The sequence below is a fragment of the Mytilus trossulus genome, chromosome 12 (assembly GCF_036588685.1).
Source record: "Mytilus trossulus isolate FHL-02 chromosome 12, PNRI_Mtr1.1.1.hap1, whole genome shotgun sequence".
Taxonomy (NCBI): Eukaryota; Metazoa; Mollusca; class Bivalvia; order Mytilida; family Mytilidae; genus Mytilus; species Mytilus trossulus.
In genome coordinates, this window is record NC_086384.1 from 40,933,102 (window position 1) to 40,955,874 (window position 22,773).

General features: G+C 32.1%; 1 protein-coding gene across 3 annotated transcripts in view; it reads right to left on the minus strand.

The window, feature by feature from the left end:
- The window catches only part of LOC134692091 (NAD kinase-like), a 44,141-nt gene extending 29,342 nt beyond the window's left edge, over positions 1 to 14,799 (minus strand). Inside the window, exons 1-2 of one of the 3 annotated variants that reach the window (XM_063552469.1) lie at positions 14,544 to 14,799; positions 2,102 to 2,185 (exon numbers count right to left, since the gene is read on the minus strand). In XM_063552469.1, the coding sequence (XP_063408539.1) occupies positions 2,102 to 2,185; positions 14,544 to 14,722 (263 nt within the window). In that variant the 5' untranslated portion in view covers positions 14,723 to 14,799. Of the gene's footprint in view, positions 1 to 2,101; positions 2,186 to 5,445; positions 5,584 to 8,449; positions 8,615 to 14,543 lie in introns of those variants that run through there. The other 2 variants (XM_063552471.1, XM_063552470.1) reach the window with 2 other exon arrangements.
- Between the last annotated feature and the right edge of the window lie 7,974 nt (positions 14,800 to 22,773).

Here is a 22,773-nt window from a genome sequence, read left to right on the forward strand (position 1 = left end):
AATAACCAAAAACAGCAAAATTTCATTAAAATTACCAATCCAGGGGCAGCAACCCAACAACGGGTTGTCTGATTCATCTGAAAATTTCAGGGCAGATAGGTCTTGACCTGCTGAACAATTTTACCCCCATGTCAGATTTGCTCTAAATGCTTTGGTTTTTGAGTTATAAGCCAAAAACTGCATTTCCGCTATGTTCTATTTTTAGCCGTGGCAGCCATCTTGGTTGGTTGACTGGTCACGCCACACATTTTTCAAACAAGATACCCCAATGATGATTCTGGCCAAGTTTGGTTTAATTTGGCCCAGTGGTTTCAGAGGAGAAGATTTATGTAAAAGTTAACGACGCAGGACGATGACAGATGCAGGACGACACTGGACGCCGGACGCCGGACGCTGGACACAGAGTGATGGGAAAAGCTCACTTGGCCCTTTCGGCCAGGTGAGCTAAAAATTACAATTCATATTTTTCCACCAAAAAGGATTACTTTAGTTTAAAGATAAGACTTTCAAACTAAAATACCTAAATGCTGTATTATCATACTACTTTAGTGTATTTCAAAGGAACTGAGTGTTTAATCTACTTCAACAGAAGTTACAGCGTAAGACCTGTAACTCTAGAGCAACAAGAATGTAAATTACCATAAATATACTTTTTTTACAATATTAAATGTACATGTATTAATTGCATTTCATCCTTATATTTGAATCTTCAATCTTAAAGCCATCTCTTTAAAAAAATATTTAACCATATTTTTTTTTTTTTTAAATTTTGTTGGTATTGTATTGATGTGTAATTAATTTCTTGACATAGAAATCGAAATGCATATGATTGATTGATTGATTTTATATCTTGCTTCATTTTCAAGGATTCTTATTGTTAACATTCAATATTGGAATTAATTGTGGAATTTCCGTAAATTTTCAAGGACATACAGTGGCATCCTAACATATATTGCATGAATTAATTTAGAAACTTCAAATTAGTTGAAAATGTTACAGTTTTAGATATAAAATCGCACCATTTAACAAACTCACAATGGTTGAATGAGCTTTGTGTATAAACACATAGTATTTAAACACACTCTTTTTCACTAAACAGATGCAAACAAACAGACTTTGTACTTTAACTGGTAACCTGAACAACAAAAGTTGTCCTATAACTAAGACAAGGTTACAGTCGGGTATATAATCCCTAATGGTTGGAATATGATACACTGACTTCCTTAAAGCCCATGGCTGCTTGATGATGTCTTTTTCTAGTCTAATGAATAGGACTTTAAAAAGACAACTTTGAGTCTAATTTCAATGGTAGCTTCTAGTCAATTGTTTTTGTCTATTGCCATCAATGTCCTTGTTAACAGTACATGTGATTCAGAAATAGGATCTTGAAAAGTACAAATTGTTTTGCTAAGCATACCCTAAGAACTGACTGACGATGAGACTGACAAAATGATAGCAATATAGCACCACTTATAGAGTGGAGTTTTAATTGAACTAACCCTATCAAGGGAGATAAGTTTTCCCATTCTTTTATGGCGATTTCATACTGAAATATCAGTGAAGTTACATGCACATAACATAACCTGAACTAAACCCATGCCAAATGGGTAACCTTTACAGCGGATTCCATTGAGTGTGTAGCCAAAGGTAACATCTTTGGTTAGCTTGCTTGTTAGCTGAACCATGAAGTCATTGTTAGGTTAGGTAAATTACCCTACTTTAAGAATAGAATATTTCGACAGAAAACCAATCTATCTGTCTGTTTGACTATGCTACTTCGAAAGGAGGGTAGTATACCTGACCTTGTAATGACTTCAGAAAACACGTTCTTATTATTACTATTTTGTAAAGAGAAATGTACATGTCTATATTTCAGTTATCAGAAAACACGCTATTATTCAGCTAACAAGCAAGCTAACCAAAGATATTACCTTTGGCTACACACTCAATGGAATCCGCTTTAATTTAAATTGATTATACATTCTTATCAATTTTGTGCTGTAGAATTCAAAACTATTCCAGATTCAAATCTATTTTACGCAGGTGAATAAAAAAGAATTCTTATATCCAAAATAAACTTTTATATATACATTGTACTTACAGAAATGATGATGAATTATCCAGGATGGTTCCCTTAGGTCCAAACTGACAGCATGGACTAACACCATACAGAGATCTGGCTCTTCTGGAAAGATAAAAGTACATAAGATATACAAAGAGTTGTCATGAAGCTTAAAAGATCAAGTTAATTTTAAAATAATATGCAAAAGCTATATATATAATATTAATTGAAGTTCAGATTAGATATGCAACATAATATATAAGTGAAGTATCGTGAGATTGGATGTGACAAACAGAGTTCTGGCTATTCTAATAAAATTTAATGCATACAAAATAAATAATTGATGTCAGATTAGTTTGAATGTGAAATAAAGAGTTCTGATAATTCTAAAAAATAAATAAGTACATATATAATAGACAAATGATGTCAAATTTGATGTGGCATACAGAGATTCTACTCTAAGAAAATATTTTGTTTTCCAAACATATAAATGATGTTAGATTGGCATGGAGTCACAGAGATCTAGCACTTCTGAAAAATAGTGTACATAAAAAATATAATGAGGTTAGATTTGGGTGTGACAAACACCAATACAGCTATTCTGAGAATAATGTACAGTTGTACATTAAAATTTAAATAAGGTCAGGTTGGATGTGACGTGCAGAAATTCGGCTCATTGGAAAAATAATGTGCATAAAATATATCAATGAGGTCAAATCAGATTTGTCAAAAAGAGATATAGCTCATCTGAAATAAAATGTACAAGAACACTCTTAGTAAATAAAATATAAACATTGTAAATAAATAACACAATAACAAATTATATTTTGTATTTTCTTAATTTACAGCAATTTCCTAAAGGAAGAGAAGGCAGTTGTCTATGTGACTTATGACTTGTCAATTGGTAAACTCAAACCCACCCTGCACAGAGTCCAAATGATGCAGATTTATAATTTAAGCTTAAGATATTCCATAAATATCAATTCAGTTATAGTAAAACTAAAAAAAAATCAATAGCATTAAATTATGGCTGGAGAGGAAAATTCTAGCAGAACAGCCGTGAAATTCAATAAGCTTTGGATAACACAGTGCTAAGACGATCTTGGACAGCTGTGTCCTGGAAGTACTATATATTGCAAAGTTCTATGATATTGTGAAAACATTGTTATAATTTTTTAAGTACCATTATAAAATTGCCTGAAAAAACAGCATACTTGTATTTTCTGAAACTCTATTTTCCAACAATATGTAAATCAAATGTATATAAAACTGAACAGTACAAACTCCAGTGGCAAAAATCTATCAATATGAAATCCGATCAAACGAAAAATATATTCTAACCCTTTACTTCCTACTCGTCAAGGACTTTTCCTGTTCATTATTTATAAATTGTTGTAGAGATACTGTATCTCAATATCAATGCTTTATGCTGGTATTATCAATAATTAAGCTGAATAGGATATAATTTGACCTTCAGCAAGTGCACGTATACATGTACACACAAGGTCAACCACAAATCTAAGGGTTTAACGAATTAAAAAACTTCTACAGGCTAAGGTATTTAGACTTTTATTTGGCAAAACATTGTGAAAATATCCACACAAATTGGTACCGAAGAAAATAAATGGATCTACAGTACATGTATATCCCCCCTTTTTTTTTTCAACAAAGGGAAATCTGGACTATTTTTTGGTTATAAATTAATTAATTATCCCAATTTTCTTTCCCCAAATAAAAAGCAAATTTCTCATTGGGCCAAACCAGGATCTTATTTCCAAACCTGTTGAGTCATAATGTATACCCAACATGATAGATTGTCCCTATCGTAAATCATATCCTTTTGCAAATAAATATATATAAACATATAAAGCAAAGGCTTCCTGGATCATATAAGTGTGCACTGCACTAATGCTACTTCAATCAAGTGTTTTTAATAGTTATCTAAAGGAATATAGATACAAATAAGATCATTTAAGACACATCACTCTAAAAATATTTACTGACAGGAAAACTTGATGCAACAGAAAAGTCTTCCTTAAAACATCCCGTCTATGAACAAATTTAAATATCAAGATTATAAGTAAATCATTCATTTCTTCAACAACCAAAAAACTTTTTTAAATTACCTTCTATTGTGTATACACTTCCTGAATCAAATAAATACAAAGGATATTTTATGTCAACCATAAGAGTTCATTTTTCAGTACATTGGTATTTAAACTTAGTTTGGAGATCTTATATACGTTCACAAAGAAATACTATTTTAGACTTCTTACTAGAACATAGTAGAAAAGAAAACATGTGGTGTATCCTTCCATGCGCTAAGTTATAACATAGATCATGCACAGCAAACAACACAAAAAGCAAAGGAACAATGTATGAAAAATAGTGTTTTTTTTAAGGAATGACTGTAATATTTTTCTGTCTATGAAGAAATAACATACAAAATTTGGTGCACACTGAATAACGTGCGTAGCTGGTTATTTAACAGTGTGCACCACATTTTTTATGTTATTTCGAATAGACAAAAAAACTATTACAGTAATTTTTAATTATTTAATTCTAAATTCCATTTTAAACCGTAGAAAACCATGAAAAAACGTTGATGACGTCCCGGTCACATGACTAAATTATGTCTATGGGCTCATAACAAAATAACGTCAGCCAATCAGAAGACGCATTACATCCAAAATTAAATTATTATGGGTTAAAAAAATACTCATTTTAATTTTTGTCTAATTTTACTCTTTGTTCTTATACTGAGCAAAACAAATTACCAAATGCAATCACATATGGAATTGTGATTTTTCAGGGTCCATAGATCTAGATGACCAAATTAAGGAAGGCAAACTTTTCACTTCTATCATTACATGACATTTTTACTTACTTTTCATCCTGGTTGAACCGCTATACGCTATACAAAAACGTAACCTTATTAATAAACTAATCGATTGTATTATTTTTTCTCATGCTGAATATGCATGAAATATTTGCCACCAGACATTAAAACAAAAATCAACTAATAAATCTATCTAACTCTGCTTGGAATATTTGCCACTCCAAGGACAATAAAAACAACTAAAAAAACTAGACTTTTTACTCTTTCGGTTTATTATCTATCAAAGGGCCTTTTCTTAAGGAATTCAGAAAATAAAATTCACATTTTTTTAAGATCAACGTATACATTTGTGTACCAGTACATGATGCAAATTTGCAATTGAATTTTGAATACATGCAAATTTATCATTTTGTAAAAAAATATTAAAAAAAAATAAACCATGAATAAATAAAAGTACACCAAATGTATATGACATTACTACAATGATTATATGTCTATATAACGATATCAAATTTCATGAAAAAAACATAAAAAATGACAATACTCAATTTTACTGGAACAGTAAGTGTTTCTCCTTCGATAGTAGTCCAAGTCTAAATCAGTTTCACTATTCATCCCACTAATTGTATCCCTTTCCATCACTTTAAATGATTAATTTCAGACAAAGCTGTGGTCTTTTTAAAACTAAGTTATACTGAACACCAAACTGTCAGCAACGTGAATTTTTTTACAACTAAGACTTTGAATAGAGGCTTTAATGAAGATATTAAAGTTTTCACATTTTGAGTTAGTTTAAGATACAGGATAGAAGTATTTAATTTTCATATATTTATATACCAGTTTTTATATATTTATATACCAGTTTATGTTTTTTTATATTGTTTATTATTCTAAATTAAAAAGCATGACCAGGTAAACAGGATTCAATGTTACAATAAATTAATTTTTGAAAGACTTCCTTTTTAATAATATGACAAATGAGAATAGACATAGATAAAGGGGGGTTCATAGGGAAGTCTTTAACTTTGATCAGTAGAGATCCCCCCTTTGTTTGGTGACATCATACAAACTGTATTCATTTATAACTTCACAACAAAGAAATTGTGACCTAATTTTAAACAGCATTAGGGGTATCGTCAACATTCTAGATCAGGGTCTGGATGGTGGTAGTCTGTATCGGGGTTTAGAGTCTTTATTTCTGTATGGTGTTCATTAATTTTTGTCTATTTGTCTCTATTCTTTAACATTTTCGGTCCACACTTAAGGTGGTACCTAACACTACAGGGAAATAACTCTGTATAATCCGCTTAACGTTTTAATTATGTTGTGTTGTAAAGGAATAATAAGCTTCTCAATGATCAAAATTGGTGTTTGTCAAACTACTATATAACCAGTGTAATTTTTCTGACAAAACGGTTGGTTCAAAATTTTTGAAATTTTTATATTTTTGTTAAAGGGTCAAAGTAAATGCTATGTCAAACTTTTATGAAAATTAAAAGAGCCAAATTAATTTTAGTGAAAGTGTTGGATCACCACCTTAAATGCACCCTGTTGTTCAGTATTCTTTATATTTAAGCACCCTGTTTTCCGCTATTCTTCAAAATATTTTGCCTATTTTTCTCTTCTTTCTATTCTAGCACCTTGTTATTTTCTGTTCTTTGTATTTTAAAGTGGTGTGTAACTATTCCTTCTGAGTATATTTAAAATATATGTAATGATTCGTTATAGATCATGATGTACTGTTTGGTTTTATGGTGTAAAAAACATAATTTAAGCAATAAAGTATAAAAGTAGTGTCAATTTCAACATACTCAAGGATGATACAGGAAATTGACCTAGTGTTGTAAAGTACTGTGTACATGTATATGTTTTGATGTTAAATTTTCTTCAGACGTGTTTCGTACATGTACATACACATGTTTTAATGTTAAAAGTCTTCAGACAGAATGGCTCACTGTGGAAGCCCTTCAGACAGTATCATTATCATAATTATATCATTTCTTTTAAAAAAATAAGTTAAGAATAATTTTTGATATAAGACAATAAGATTATTGAAGATATGTATGTATACAACTTCACCAAAAATACATTTAAGCACTCATAAGGCAATTTTCGATATAATTAATATTTCCAAGGGGCACAACTCTTTTAGAATGTATTGATCATTACTGATTTTCGATATCGTCAAAGCCATTGCTAATAATAATCTATGAAATAAGTTTTATAAAATTCTGGCAATATAATGCTGACAAATATTTTCCATAAAAAATTACCAAAATTGCCAAGGGACATAACTCTTTTAAAAAAAAATGGCTAAAATGACACCTGTGGTAAAAGTGTTATAAAAATCTGATAAGAATTGTACATACTGAGAGCAATATCAAAACTGGATGGATGGACAGATGAGTAGATGCCCAGTTTTTCTATGTCCCCCACAATGGGTTATGTGAATGATGTTTGGGACAACAATTCACTATATGACTGTGACTTATAGTTGCTTACATGGAAATTCTTATAATCTATACGAGTTGTTCATATATAAATTTGTATTAATATCCCCTCTCGATCCTCAGGTATTTTGCAAATAAAAATATATTACAAAAATATTAAATTTTTGGACTATAATCATCCCAATCACCTCTTCTCAGATTTTTGATAATTTCAAAGAAAATCTCTAAAACAGATCAATGATGTGCATGTTCATGCAACACAACTTTAGGAATGGGACTTGTAAAAAGGTCTATATCATATTTGATATATGTAGCTCATTAAAGGGGTTTGTGTCTCTTAGCCCCCCCCCCCCCCCTTTTTTTCCTTTCACTTACACTCTTAGTCGTAAAGACTGGAAGGGTTTAGTCTTATTGATGCTGACATCCACATCATTCGGGACTCAAGATTATAGCTTTTTCAATGGCAATCATACCACATCTACTTATCCAAATCGTGAATAAATTACAAAAAGATTACAAAAATTTGTCATCCCAACTTTAATCTTCAAGGTCGTTGAACACTTACATTTAAATACTAATTACTCAATGAACGTGCTTCCCTACTTAAGAGAGGAAATATAGCATGTTGTCGAACATGTACATGTACTTGTATGGTAAATATTATTACTGATATTTAAAGCCAGACAACACTTTATGTGTGATGTTTCACAAAAACTGTACAATAGCCCGAAAACTTTATTAAATCATGGAAGTATTGATACAGTAAGAGGTTAAAATTGTCTCACCACTCGAAAATTCTGATATATCTAAATATAACATACAAAACACTTTTAAAACCAAAATGCCCCCGGGTCATTAAAAAATTGTTGTACAAAGTAAAAAGTCCAAGATGTGAATTTCAGCACGAAATAAAGCCCAGTTCTATGACTTTTCTTCAATATTTGTTAATAAATAATGATTTCTTAGTAGTGACATGCATGACATGTCATAAAAATATCATGTTATATAACTATTAAAAAAATTGCTCTTTTATAATATAAGTTTAAATGGTTCAATTTTCATAAAAATCAAAAATAAACAAGTGCATTATTATCTAACCTTAATACGGGACGATTTCCTTCCATCTTTCCGTTTGGGATTGAATGACGTTTCATTTCTTATGTCCTATAAGTATATAAACACTTTTTTTCCTTTTTGTTTATCAGTGTTTACAAGTTTTCAAAAAGTAAATATATCGAAATGTCATTTAAAACTATAGTCACTTGTACATTTAAAAGTTTATCTCTATTTAAATCACACGATTTTGAACATAAAATTTAAAATTTAGAACCATAAGGGTTAATATATAATACTACATGTACATAAATTACTATATCTTTCAGAAATTTTTAAAAATAACACATCCATTAATGTTAGTATGTTATTGTATAAGGTTTATTTAATATATCTTACTAAAATTTTACTTTATTTACACAAATATTAATTTTCAATTGTTTATTTTAAAATAAATTTATCAATTTTGATGAGAAATTCATGGATACCAAAGATTTTCTGGAATTTTTTGCATGACAAGATAATTATATCACTAATAACAAATCTTCATTAAATTGAAATGAATAGAGTTATTATTTTTAAATAAACGACTTCTGATATAAGTTAATCTAGTCGAATTTGGAATGAAAGTTAACAAATAAAAGATTTAAAATTATTGCAAACCAATATATTATACTAAAGTCCTCTACAAAAAAAAAATCTTCAATTATTGTTCTTAACATCATGTATCTGAACTTTTTTATATTTTTTTTTAAATAACTCAATATGAGTCATTTAAAGGCACTTTTTGTCATACATGTACATAAAAGAAAATATATCAAAGAAATTTATGTATCTATTCTACAGAAAAGCACTAATTCATGCTAAGCAACATACGCATCATACCCGTAGCCAGGGGGGACATTCCCTCCCCCTTGAAAACAAATAAAGACTGTTAAAGTCAACGTTCTATTAGAATTGTGATTGTTGAGGTGGAGTTTTAGAGGCTAAATAACCCCCCTTTGGAAATTCCTGTACATTGTAAGATCAAATATGCAATGAGACCCAATAAGTAGAATCCTCCACCAAAAATGTCTATTTAGACTGGATCATTCATATTAAAATTTCAATATTCTTGAGGGGTATAAAAATATAGTACAATCATGATTTTGTATAACATACGTTTTTGGTAAAATACAAGATTATTCTTAGACCTTTTGGTACTGAAGTAACAAACTTGACATAGAAACTACAATTGATAACTAGAGAGCATTTCAGACTGTACAGTTGCTTGCCAATTGATAGTAAAGACCATGTGAAAACATCATGTTTTTGCATTGATTTTGGGTTACTAAATTGTGACTTAAAAGGAATGCACATCACTTTCCCTTTTTCAATAATCACAAGCTACTTCTTGAATAATCAAAGCCAGTATTTTTTTTTTCAACTAGCACTACTAATTACATGAATTATAGTGACAACATTTAATTTACCTGCTTCTAGTAGATCCATTTGGAAAGCTAAGTAGATAGAAAAAAAATCATGCACATTAAACATGTTTTCATCATGTTCATTGCTTATAAAGTAAAATTGGTTTTGAACGAATATTTTTTTCTAGTGTTATTTAATTGCCTGACATCTTATAACCTGTAACCAATTATCTATTATTACTATACTAACAGTTGATCTTAACCAACTTACTTTCACTAAATCAATTTTTGACAATGGTGGAGGGTACATGAATTTAACAATGACAGAGTGCTATCATAAAACAGGTCATGCTTATAATTGTTGGCATATATATGTATCTAGGGTTTCCCTCCAATTATCAACAACTTCACCCATATTCTTAGTAACCTTCTGCTGTTGTTTTTTTCTATGGTCTGGTTGTTGTCTCTTTGACACATTCCCCATTTCCATTCTCAATTTTATCTAACTGATTGATTACATTTTGGTGTAAAGGATACTTTAACCACTAATGGCTCAAAAAGTGTTTAAAGCTACTTTCACCACTATTGGCTATCTCGTGGAAGCCAGTTTTTGTTATAGGAAGAAGCCTGATTGAATGGACTCGTTTAAGTGAACAACTGACCTAGGATAGGAATCACACATATTTTAATGCTCAAAATTTATGTTAATTACTTTAACATGTTTAAATTACACTTAATAAATTTTGCATGTATCAAGTGTTAAGTAATTTTCTTGGTTTTAACCCTTAAAACTAGCCAGTTCACATATTCTTTTCTTATTACATGTACATGTATTATTGTCTTTGCTATTTAACCAGTGCTATTGTTTGATAATATTTCAGTGGCAGATCACGACTTTTTATAAGGGGCCCAGCTCTAGTCATGCCTAAGTGATTCCCTATATAATCAACAAATATTTTCCCATAAAAAAGGGGGCCTGGATCTACCTATATTGTAATAAACTGAAGCATATCATAAATTTGAACATTGATATGCTTAATTACTGTTACATACATGTACAAAATGTATAATGTTTCAAACTTTCATGGATATAAGTAAACTGCAGATTTCAATGTTCAACAAATAAAATTGAGAATGGAAATGGGGACTGTGTCGAAACAGCCTAATGCCACCAATGAGTCTTCAACACAGAAAGAAAATCACACACCAAGAGGTGGGCACTTCACATTTTCTAAAAACTTGCATACATACTGTGGTCAATCAGCAAAATCAAATATCCATGAAAATAGAAGATTTCCTCAATCAAAAAGTAAAAATAAATGAAATCCACAGTTAATTCAAACTCACCAATTACAAGTCTAAATTTCAACAAAATCTAAACACCATAAACACACTAATTCTTAATTGTCTTTAAATTTAAAACAAAAAATTCTAACTAACGATGACTAACTGTAATTACAAAAAATGTATAATTAGTTTAGGACAAAATTCAATTTCCACGAAACAAAACTTTAAATGGGTGAGGTTCTTTTGTTTCAAGCCATGAATGTTATTTTGTTAACAGTAAATCTACATTTAACATGTTTAAATGTTAATTGTGATCTTTAATCACTTATCTTCTTTTTATAAACAATAATTGTTCTATATTTAATTGTTAACCGGATGATGAGCTTTAACAATTCTTGTTGACTGTAAAAAAAATTACAAAGAAAAAGTAATGCAATCGATATCCAACAAAACATTACTTGCTTATTTTGAAAATATTTTATTATAACTTTATAAGGGATTCTTTATTTAATTTAGGGAATGTATACTTCAACTGTTTAAAGTGGGCACAAATTATCTATCTATGATAAATAACTGATTATGATTCTTTAAATTTTGCAATTAATTATCTATATGTTGTTGGATTGCCTAAATTTGTTTAATTTTTTTATTAAACATGAAATCAATCAACTAGTCTGTTGACACATTTATCATCCCTTTAATTTTCATGTTGTCAACAAATATAGTTCATAGGGTTGACAGTGTATAGTCCTTATTGTCCTTTCAAAGACAATTTTTTGATAAAAAAAGGGATTTGGTCCAGTTTAAAAGGACAATGAACAGTTGCGCCATGAGTGCATGATACCTCTGTCACATCTTCAAAGAATAAAGTCCATACTTCTCAATGTCATATTTGAAGTTAATGTTAATCAAAAGGGAGTTTACATCAATAGATATAAACAGTTCACCCAAGTTTCATGAGAACTGCTGAAAGCATTTTTGAGTTATTGTCTAACAACTGGGAAATCCACCCTTTTTTAATGAATAAAACCCCACAACTTAATCAGAACTTTCAAAATATAAAATTTATAAAATTCAGAAGGGAGCTCATGTCAATAGATATAAACCATTCACCAAAGTTTTATGAGAACTAATGAAAACATTTTTGAGTTATTGTCTGAACAACGAAAAATCCCTCCTTTTTTATAAAATTCAAAAGGGAGCTCACGTCAATAGATATAAAACAATTCACCAAAGTTATCTGCAAATTGGTAAAAGCATTTTGAGATAAAATCCAACATGTTGAAGTTGGTTGGACAGACAGGCAGACAGACTGACAACATTATACCATAATACATCCTATAAATGGCCTGGGGAATAAAAATAAATGTAAAATTTGGTGTGTACAGGGAGGTTTTTTTTATTACCTTCCTCAGAAATGCTCATGATCGGATCTTCAATATTTGTTAATAAATAATGATTTCTCAGTAGTGACATGTCATAAAAATATCATTTTATATAACTATAAAAATAAATGCATTTTTATAAGTCCAAATGGTTAAATTTTCATAAAAATCAGACCTCTGATGAGTTTTTGTTTCAATGTGATTATATATGAAATTTAAATCTTGTGAACTTTCACAGTATAATTATGTAATGGGTGCATAACTATCAAATAAACAACTGCATTATTATCTAACCTTAATACTGGACGATTTCCTTCCATCTTTCCATTTGGGATTGAACGAATTGTATTATTAGTTTAGGACAAAATTCAATTTCCACGAAACAAAACTTTAAATGGGTGAGATTTTTGGTTTCATGCCATGAATGTAATTTTGTTAACAGTCAATCTTCATTTAACATGTTTAAATGTTAATTGTGATCTTTAATCACTAATCATCTTTTTATAAACAATTGTTCTATATTTAATACACCTTATCGCTATTTGTCCGCCATTACTGGACATCACACAGGGTCCCGTAAAATTTTGACGTCATAATTCAAAATATCTTACGCCACAATGGAAAAGTGATTGTTGTATGACGTCAATAGTTCAAGCGGAACAGATTCTCGGGTCAAGCGGGAATAGCGATAAGGTGTATTGTTAATCGGATGATGAGCTTTGACAATTCTTGTTGACTAAAAAAAAGTTCTCAATGTCATATTTAAAATTCATGAAAATCAAAAGGGGCTTACATGTACATCATTAGATATAAACAATTCACCTTTAGAAGTTTCATGAGAATTGCTGAAAGCATTTTTGAGTTATTGTCCAAAAACTGGGAAGTCCCCTTTTATTTAAAGAGTAAAACCCCATAACTTAATCGGAACTTTCAAAATATAAAATTCTGAAGGGAGCTCATGACAATAGATATAAACCATTCACCAAAGTTTTATGAGAACTACTGAAAGCATTTTTGAGTTATCAGGTTATTGTCTGAAAACTGGAAAATCCCTCCTTTTTCCTGTAACTCAGAAAAGTAAAATCTAAAATTTTTAAAATTCAAAAGGGAGCTCAAGTCAATAGATATAAAAACAATTCACCAAAGTTATATGCAAATTGGTAAAAGCATTTTTGAGATAAAATCCAACATGTTGAAGTTGGTTGGACAGACGGGCAGACAGACCATGCAGACTGACAACATTAAACCATACATGTAATACATCCTGTAAATGTAAACCTAAGTGTAAAATTTGGTGTGTCCAGGGAGGGTTTTTTAATTACCTTCCTCAGGAATGCTCATGATTGGATCACATCAATTTTGTTCTTATTTCTTGTAAAATTTCAACTGTTACCAGATCTGCATTACACTAGTCATTTCAATACCAGACACTGTAAAGCCACTTCTAATACATTATATTAATCCCTTTCCATTTTGAGGGTGCGAGTGCTGCTTTGTTGCGGCATTAGCCTACTCTTTTTCGAAATCTACAAGGGTGTCTTTAACATGCAAGAGATAAGGCTCTCTCTTAACACGGGTCAGCCATTTATCGTCCCCTTCAGAAGGACTATCATCTTTTCTTCAAGACCATATTCGCCAAGGGAGAGCCGAAAAATTGAGTTCCTGAAATTTCATCTTAAACGGGAATCGAACCAGGAACCATTGTGTTAGTAGTCCGATGCACTTACCACTTCACCACAGCTCTCCATTGATTATGTGATTACTTGGACACCTGCATCAGTAGCCTCATCTAATGCTACACATGACATAAATTAAATCACCCATCTCCACCCCAAGCTAAGCCCTAGAAAATTGTTTTTTTTTTTTTTTTTCTACACATTTGTTTCCTGTCTTTTGTGTTGCATAAAATTCATTTATATTCTTGTTTTGCATGTTTTGTGAAGTTATATTAATTATTTTGAGTTATTCATTTTGAAAGCCCTTTACCCCCAGCCTTCGAACGGAAAGATGAAATGGCTGCCCCTAAAAATGAACTGCATCCAAAATTTTGTAATTTACCTGTTCCTTGACAACTTTTGTGGTTGTTTGCGTGGAGGTTGGGTTTCAGAACTGGAGGCATTCCCTTCGCTTATTTTAAAATTAACACTTCGATCTTCAGATCCAGGCGCCGGTACGATCATTGAATTTGCCTTTCTTCTACCTTCTGCAGCCTTATCGGGAGATCCTTTCTTATCCATTTTGCAAATGTGTGTTAGAAGTGTTTCCTGAAACCACTTGTTTACAAAATTACATGTTATGTATCAGTACTTCCGGTTCAAAATACTCTGGTGTAGTGTTGATTAAATGGAGCCCGGACAACTCGACCCAAAACTATTTTGGAACAAGAGACAAATAGAGGCAGAACAGGAAAGTTCACGTAATTTTCCAAAGTGACAAATATGCTTTCCAGTGCAGCAAGGAGTTTGTTTTTCTACGATTTTCAGATTTTTTTCGATGGATTATGCTAGTATGTTAGCTTGGGCGTACTCGATTCAGCCCCAACATATTTTAATCGAACTGCAACCTTGTGGTGGTTTTGCGGACGATCTTTCAACATGGCGTCTAATTTAAAATAATATATGAACCCTATAAATATTGAAATCCGAGACCGATAAATCAGATCAGTTTAGATGTACATAGCTTTCTAAAACGTGACATGGTGATTTAAAAAAAAAGATTACCAACTCGAAACCCCTCAAATAAAAGCTAATATTAATTTCAAAAAGATTTGCTCATGTTGACATGAACAATATTGAATAATAAAAGATTACTTTTAACATTATTTCTCTGTGGGCGAATAGTATATAGTATAGCAGTGGTGGCACAGGTCGTAATCAGGATTTTCAAGGCGGAGGGATTTTTTATAAAAAAAACAAATTTGGGGAGGGGGGCTGTATTTGGACTACAGAACTCAAATTTAACAGTAACAATTCAAACAGAACATTGATTTTAACAGTGCTTGCTTGTTTTCAAGGGTACGAACACCCGACCCCCTCCCCTGGCTAAGGGTATGGGTGGCGGATAAGGAGGAGGGGAAGGTATCGCACCCACATAACGCGTGTCATATGCTTATCTCTGTTTTTTTCAATAGGAATGTTTTTGTGTACTGATGAATAGTTGAAAATTAATTGTTTATATAAACATATGTAAAAAAAAATGCAATGAAAACAATAAAACATCAAATATCTATTAGCACCAATCCATGCCACTGAATAGTACTGCAACTCGTCCATCTTTAAGGTTCATGAGGACCCTATGGCTAAAATGGCTGTATTTTCACCTCAAAATTTACTCTGAGTACAGACAAACCTGCGCACCTGTAAAAAAATTCAGGCATAGCATGCCCTAGATAAATGAATTTTAAATATGTTTTATGTTTTAGAAAAATAATAACTTATCAGGATTTTGCCGTGCACTTTTTTCATTCCTCCAGAAGGTGCCAAAATAAACTAAGTTGGGAAACAGGTTTGAGAACTTCCCCACAGGTAAAAAATAAAGTGAACATTTTTAATTGACATGGACATTAGATGGACAATAGATACCTGACAATAATTGTTTTTTTAAACTGTGGACCTGAGTGGACCATATCAAGGTAAACTCAACTGTTTGTTAATTTTAGCATCTTCCGCAGAGACGAAAAAAAGTGTACGGCAAAATCCAGTTAAGTTATGAATTTTCTAAATCATACAATGCATTTGAATTCTATTTATTTTGGGCATGCTATGCCTTAAAACTTTTCCAGATGCAAAGGTTTGCCTGTACTCAGAGAAAATTTTGAGGTGAAAATACGGCAATTTTAGCCATAGGGTCCACATGAACCTTAAGACTACATTTGTCATTGACTTGATAAGGGTACCGGCACTGTTGTGGCGGCAATCGTCAAAACAAGTAGAATCAGAGATATATAAGACACTGTAGTATATGTCTCTGGTAGAGTCGATAACAATGACACATGGCATTATTATATTCTAAATTAAGAGTGCAGTTGTCAAAATAATCTCATTGTCCGTTAGTTATCCTAAACTAAGAGTGTAGTTGTCAAAATAATCTCGTTGGCCGTTAGTTTTCTCGTTTGAATTGTTTTACATTGTCTAATCGGGGCCTTTAATAGCTGACTATGCGGTATGGGCTTTGCTCATGGTTGAAGGCCGTACGGTGACCTATAGTTGTTAATGTTTGTGTCATTTTGGGATTTTGTGGATAGTTGTCTCACTGGCAATCATACCACATCTTCTTTTTTATAAATCATGGGATTCGAATATTTAATGGACGAGAGAGTTTGTAATTTGCGTTAATTTCTGGTAGACGTAATACCTGGGAACAGTATATCTAACAATATATATGTTCCTAGTCATACTATGCACGAACAATGTATCTTGGGCTTGACCTTATATTTAGAAAAGATTTGTAGTCCTTTTATTACATGTATTCTCATTTACAAATTATTATGTATATATAGACCAAGCAAGAAGGATTTTTTTTCTAAATTTCACTACACTTCCTGTCCAAAATCTGAAACTAGGACTCAAAATTTGAAAAAAAATGTCAAAAAATTAGGGGTCGGCCTATTCTAGGACTTCTAGAGAAAAATAATTTCAAATTTTGAGCTCTAGTTTCAGATTTTTTAACATAGCGCCCTTCGATACCTAGCGCAAAAGAAGCACCTGTTTCTCCTCTACAAGACCTAAATAGTCATACCCCGTGACACTCCCCATTATTTTTCTCTAAAACTCCTGGAATAGGCCGACCCTACCCCCATTTTTTGACAAATTTTTCAAATTTTGAGCTCTAGTTTCAGATTTTTAAACATAGCGCCCTTCGATACCTAGCACAAAAGAAGCGCCTGTTTCTCCTCTACAAGACTTATATAGTCATTCCCCGTGACACACCTCATTATTTTTCTCTAGAAGTCCTAGAATAGGCCGACCCCCCTAATTTTTTGACATTTTTTTCAAATTTTGAGCCCTAGTTTCAGATTTTTGAACATAGCGCCCTTCGATACCTAGCGCAAAAGAAGCGCCTGTTTCTCCTCTACAAGACCTATATAGTCATTCCCCGTGACACCCCTCATTATTTTTCTCTAGAAGTCCTAGAATAGGCCGACCCCCCTAATTTTTTGACATTTTTTTCAAATTGTGAGCCCTAGTTTCAGATTTTTGAACATAGCGCCCTTCGATACCTAGCGCAAAAGAAGCGCCTGTTTCTCCTCTACAAGACCTATATAGTCATTCCCCGTGACACCCCTCATTATTTTTCTCTAGAAGTCCTAGAATAGGCCGACCCCCCTATTTTTTTGACATTTTTTTCAAATTTTGAGCTCTTAATTAAACAATGACATTAAAGGTGCTATAATTTACAGGGTAGGACTACTTTTACATACGTTCTAAATTGAAGTTAGTGCATTGGTGGCACTACACCTACAAATAATCCGTTGATAGATGCTGAGTTATTGTGGTACTGAATATTAGCCTAAAAAGTAATGAGACTTGTTAAATCAATGGATTGGATATAAACCATTTCAAAATTGAGTTAAAATTGCTATATTTTAACTGATTTTCTGCCTTTTTGAATATTTTTTTATTTAACGGCCGTTGTTGTCTTATTCTGTTTTTTGGTTTCTCGATATATCGCCTTATTGTTCGCTGGCTTATTGTTCGCTAGCTATTGTTCGCTAGCTTCTGCCTGGTAAATTTTGAAATGGGATAAGGCTCCCAAATTCGAAACCAAAATGAATACAATTGGAATTTTAACCTTTCAGAATCAAAGTTTGTCTCTCCTATTAAAATACAGTATGGAAACTAAATGTTTAATCTTTTTTATTCAATTCTTGAAGGTAAAAAAAAAAACACTGGAGAAAACTTGTTTTGAAATCAAAGGTTGAATGAAGATGCCAACGCATTCTGAGTAATTATTCAACGCGAGAGACGTTGTGAGAAAGTGAATGTTTCTTGATGAGAGTGAATGTGTCTGAATGAGGTAGTATGTTTGGACGAGAAGTTTAGAGGCGGGGCGTTTGGATGATAGCATTCAAGTGGATGGGAGAGAGACTGTAGCTGGATGAGAGTGTGTGCGCGTATGGACAGGAAGTGTAGTGAATAAATGAGATGGTACGTGAGGAAGTGGATGCGAGTGTGAGTGATTGGATGAGAGAGTGATCGAGCGTGGATGTTAGGTGTGATAGTAGAAAAAAAATCACTCACACTCTCGTTCATTTCCTTATTGTTTTCCACTCTCATACCTCTCATCAAAATCAGGCATTTGGGGCACAGACAATGTATGAGAAGCCTGTTAAGTTTGTGATTTACCTCTGTACTATAAAATTCCAGGGCCGGAACTCCATTGAGGCAAATGAGGCTCATATTAGAAATTTCAAAAAAAAATTGAAACAAAAGATTGTCTTCATATAAAATTGTTTTCACGGAAAGTGTCTTGCAAGAAGAAAGTTCTCTTCACTCTCTGGTGTCGCCCCTGCATGTTTTTCGTGATCCATGTTTCTATTTTACTTTTAGTTTTCAGAGTTGATGGTCTATTGTTTGTACTTCTGTGTCCCCGGGTTTGTCTTTTGTTCATTTATGTCATACTTTATGACTATAGTCTTAATGTCTTACTGTTGATTTTCATTTGTAAACGTCTGGTCTTGCAATGTTGCATGTCCACCAATGTCCAGGCATTTTGCGAGAAAATATTCTAAGAATATACTATGCTACTGGACACATAACACAGAAAAAAAATGGTCGTTTCAGCATGCAGAATTGAAGTTGAACTTGATATCAAAGAATACAAAATTCTTTTTTTTTGTAGATAAACTAGATAGCTGACATGATTTAAATTAAAGTGAGGTCACTAATTTCCCGGTATCAAATAATTTGGAAAAAAAACCAACAATGTATTGCCATATGACCTTTTACATTGAAGGGTTAAACTTGCATTAAGTCGTGTTCATACGCTTTAACAGAAAATAAAGGAGTGAGGAGTATACGTACACCGGACCTAATCGCACACAACGTCAATGCATAGAAAAAATACAAATGATCAATGGTCAAAGTTTGTATTCCTGTTCTTCATCTTGATAGTTGCTGGATGGTCTTAAACAATAAAAGAATCATTAATGCCGTAAAACAAGGTCAAGATGCATGGTCCGTAGTGTAGACTAACTGAGCAGTACTTGTACTTAAAGCATAATACTGCACTGTCACTATATTTAAATCTAGTCATAAAAAATCACCAAAGTCTAAGCACAATACAAGACAAGAACAGACAGAGAGATCCGGTATTAATGATTATGAGAATTACAATTTTTGCTTTATCCTACTTATCGATCTTTTAATGTTGTCCGTAAAACCTTGAAGTCTAAAATTACAAAGAATCTCATAGGCGGATCCAGGGGGTCCTGGGGGGGGGGGGGGGCCGGGCCCTCCCTCTTTCGTGGGAACAATTTGGTTGATTATATAGGGAAGTATTGAAGCATGAATGGAGCCCCCCCTTTTTAGGTCAGTCAGCGGGCCCCTCCTTAGGAAAAGTTCTGGATCCGCACTGAATCTATGTTTTTGCTTTGAGACCAGAATATTTAATCGAAAAAATAGCTAAAAATTAATTGCTTTTCAATGTAAGAAAGAGTCCGGGAAACGCTCAAAATGCACGATTTTGCGTTATTTTTTGGCAGTGGCTATTTGACCGGCACCGGCAAAATAGCAAATTTGCTATTTAGCCGGCTCTGATTAACTTATATCTATTAAATTAAAATTTAAGAATAATAATTAAATAATAATTAAATATCAAAATTTTCTATCTAAAAACTTTTGTTACTGTTGATCATGTAAACACTTAAACTTCTTAAAAAAAATGATGACAAACCTATACAAATCCTTGGATGAATCTATTATGAATAGAAGTGAAGTAATAAGATAAATTGAAAATTGAAATACAAATATGATAATAGTCACTTTGTAGCAGTATACTACATTCCGGAAACTAAGATACTCTTTTCGTTTACGGAACCAGCATTGTGATTGTGTTGCCGATGCAATCGCAGAATGGTGTTTCAGTACCATGAGAACACTTGAGAAATACAGTTATAATCAAGCGATTCTCTGGCTTGGTCTTTAAAACAAAAAACGGTGAACAAATAAAAATTTCATCAGACACATTTTTTTTTCAGTATGAGACGGAAATGTTCCTTGATTTTTAGAATTATATTTGAGAATGAAAAGGCCAAAAAAAGACTAAAACAAAGAGAAATGTAATTGTATTTATTTTATAATTTCCTCATTTTGAAAAATAGCATGTAAGTTGCACAAACGCTGCTCCTTATTATCCAATCTAGCTCAACCCAATACACACTAGAATAGATATAGGAAGATGTGATGTGAGTGTTTTTCTCTAATTATTTTTTTTCTTCAAATTGTTATATAATTTTTATGAGGCCATGTTAAGTTCCAGGAAATTGCGAGAATGCAGATTTTTTTCACTTTTAACACCAGACCTTCCATGGGCCTTGAGGGGCCCCAAGACCCCTCGCGATATGACTTACCCTATCTACGTGTAACATATGCACACAAGATGTAGATTCAAAGGAAGCCAGTGTAATGTGTGGTTCCTGTTTTGAGTGGCAACATTTATCTTCATAGCAAACAACTTTCGTATCTGTTTTATGCTGTAGTTTTACATAAAACTATTTTTGTCACTGGCAGAATAACTTAACCATAGATTTTACACAGATTTAAATTTGAAAATCAACATTTTGCTATAAATATTATAGAAAAAATATATTTAATAATGTATTTACAAATTTGTTTTCATGCTTTTAATTTATAATATTATAAAGTTATTTAATTATTTATTTATGAAAATCTTTTTATTTTTTATTGTACTGTATTTTTAGTGCTTGATATTGTGATAAAATGATTTTAAATTATTATTGAGCTAAAAATATTGGTTCTCTACTAATCACATTAATGAACAGTTTTACTTTTAGTGCCGGTCAAATAGCAAATTTGCTATTTTGCCGGTGCCGGTCAAATAGCCACTGCCTTATTTTTTCTCAGAGCTTTTGGGGGCCTTGAGCGGCCCCCAGACCCCCTCGCCAACTTTTTTTTCACTCGCTACGCTCGGGGAAGATGTTTTGCCTCACTATTAAAAGAGACTAGTTACGGCCCTGAATTCTTCCGATTATTACCGAAAAATACATGTGCTATACGAACTATAAAACACTCATCGAATCAGAACAGTTGGATTACCCAATCAAATACGAAGCTTAAGAGCATTTTAACCCGAAATCCCCAAAACTTATGTGTGCCAACATAATGTCTATGTGTTGCCTATTATACAAAATCTTGTGTATTTAGTAAATAAACAGAAAAGGGAATGTATCAAAGATATGTCATGTCAACACAAAAGTGCCGACTATACTGGGCCGGTGGTGATACCCTCGAGGACGAAATGCCCCCACCATAGTATTACACTTAACTAATTGAAATAGACCATGCTACATGGAAAATAGTAGCTCAATGTCAACTGACAGAAACAAAATTGTAAGGGCTCCGCGCAACCCAGTGTCTCGCCTACTTTTGCTGTCAATCACAGGCTCAACAATAATGAGAAAAAAATCAATAAACATATTTTTTTCTAGAATTTCCTTCTAGATACTAGCTATTGATCATAAACAAGCGTGTCTTAGTTTGGTACAAATTAAAAATAGTGTAAGAAAGTTATTAACATTTTAAAAACTTTAACCACAGAGTGAATGTAAGGTTTCCCTGCAAAAAAAAACTAAGTCCATTTAAAAGTAAAATACAGCAAAAAAAGGATAATTCTTTTTACAAAATTTACTTCTGGATACTATTTTAAGATCATAAACAAACTTCTTTCCAAGTTTGGTACAAATTAAAAATAGTTTTCGAAAGTTATTAAAATTTTAAAACTTTAACCACAGAGTGAATGTAATGTTTCAAGACAGAAAAACTAAGTCCATTTAAAAGTAAAATACGAAAAAAATGGAATTTTATTTTTACAAAATTTACTTCTGGATACTATCTTTTGATCATAAACAAGCTTCTGTCCAAAGGTAGAAATCCAGAACAGTTAAGAAAGTAATTAACATTTCAAAAACTTTAACCAAGGAGTGGATATTTTTGGACGACACCGACGCCGACGGAATGTAGGATCGCTATGTCTCGCTTTTTCGACTTAAGTCGAAGGCTCGACAAAAAGGGCAAAAGCCACTATAGGTCAACGCTGGGAACAGTATATC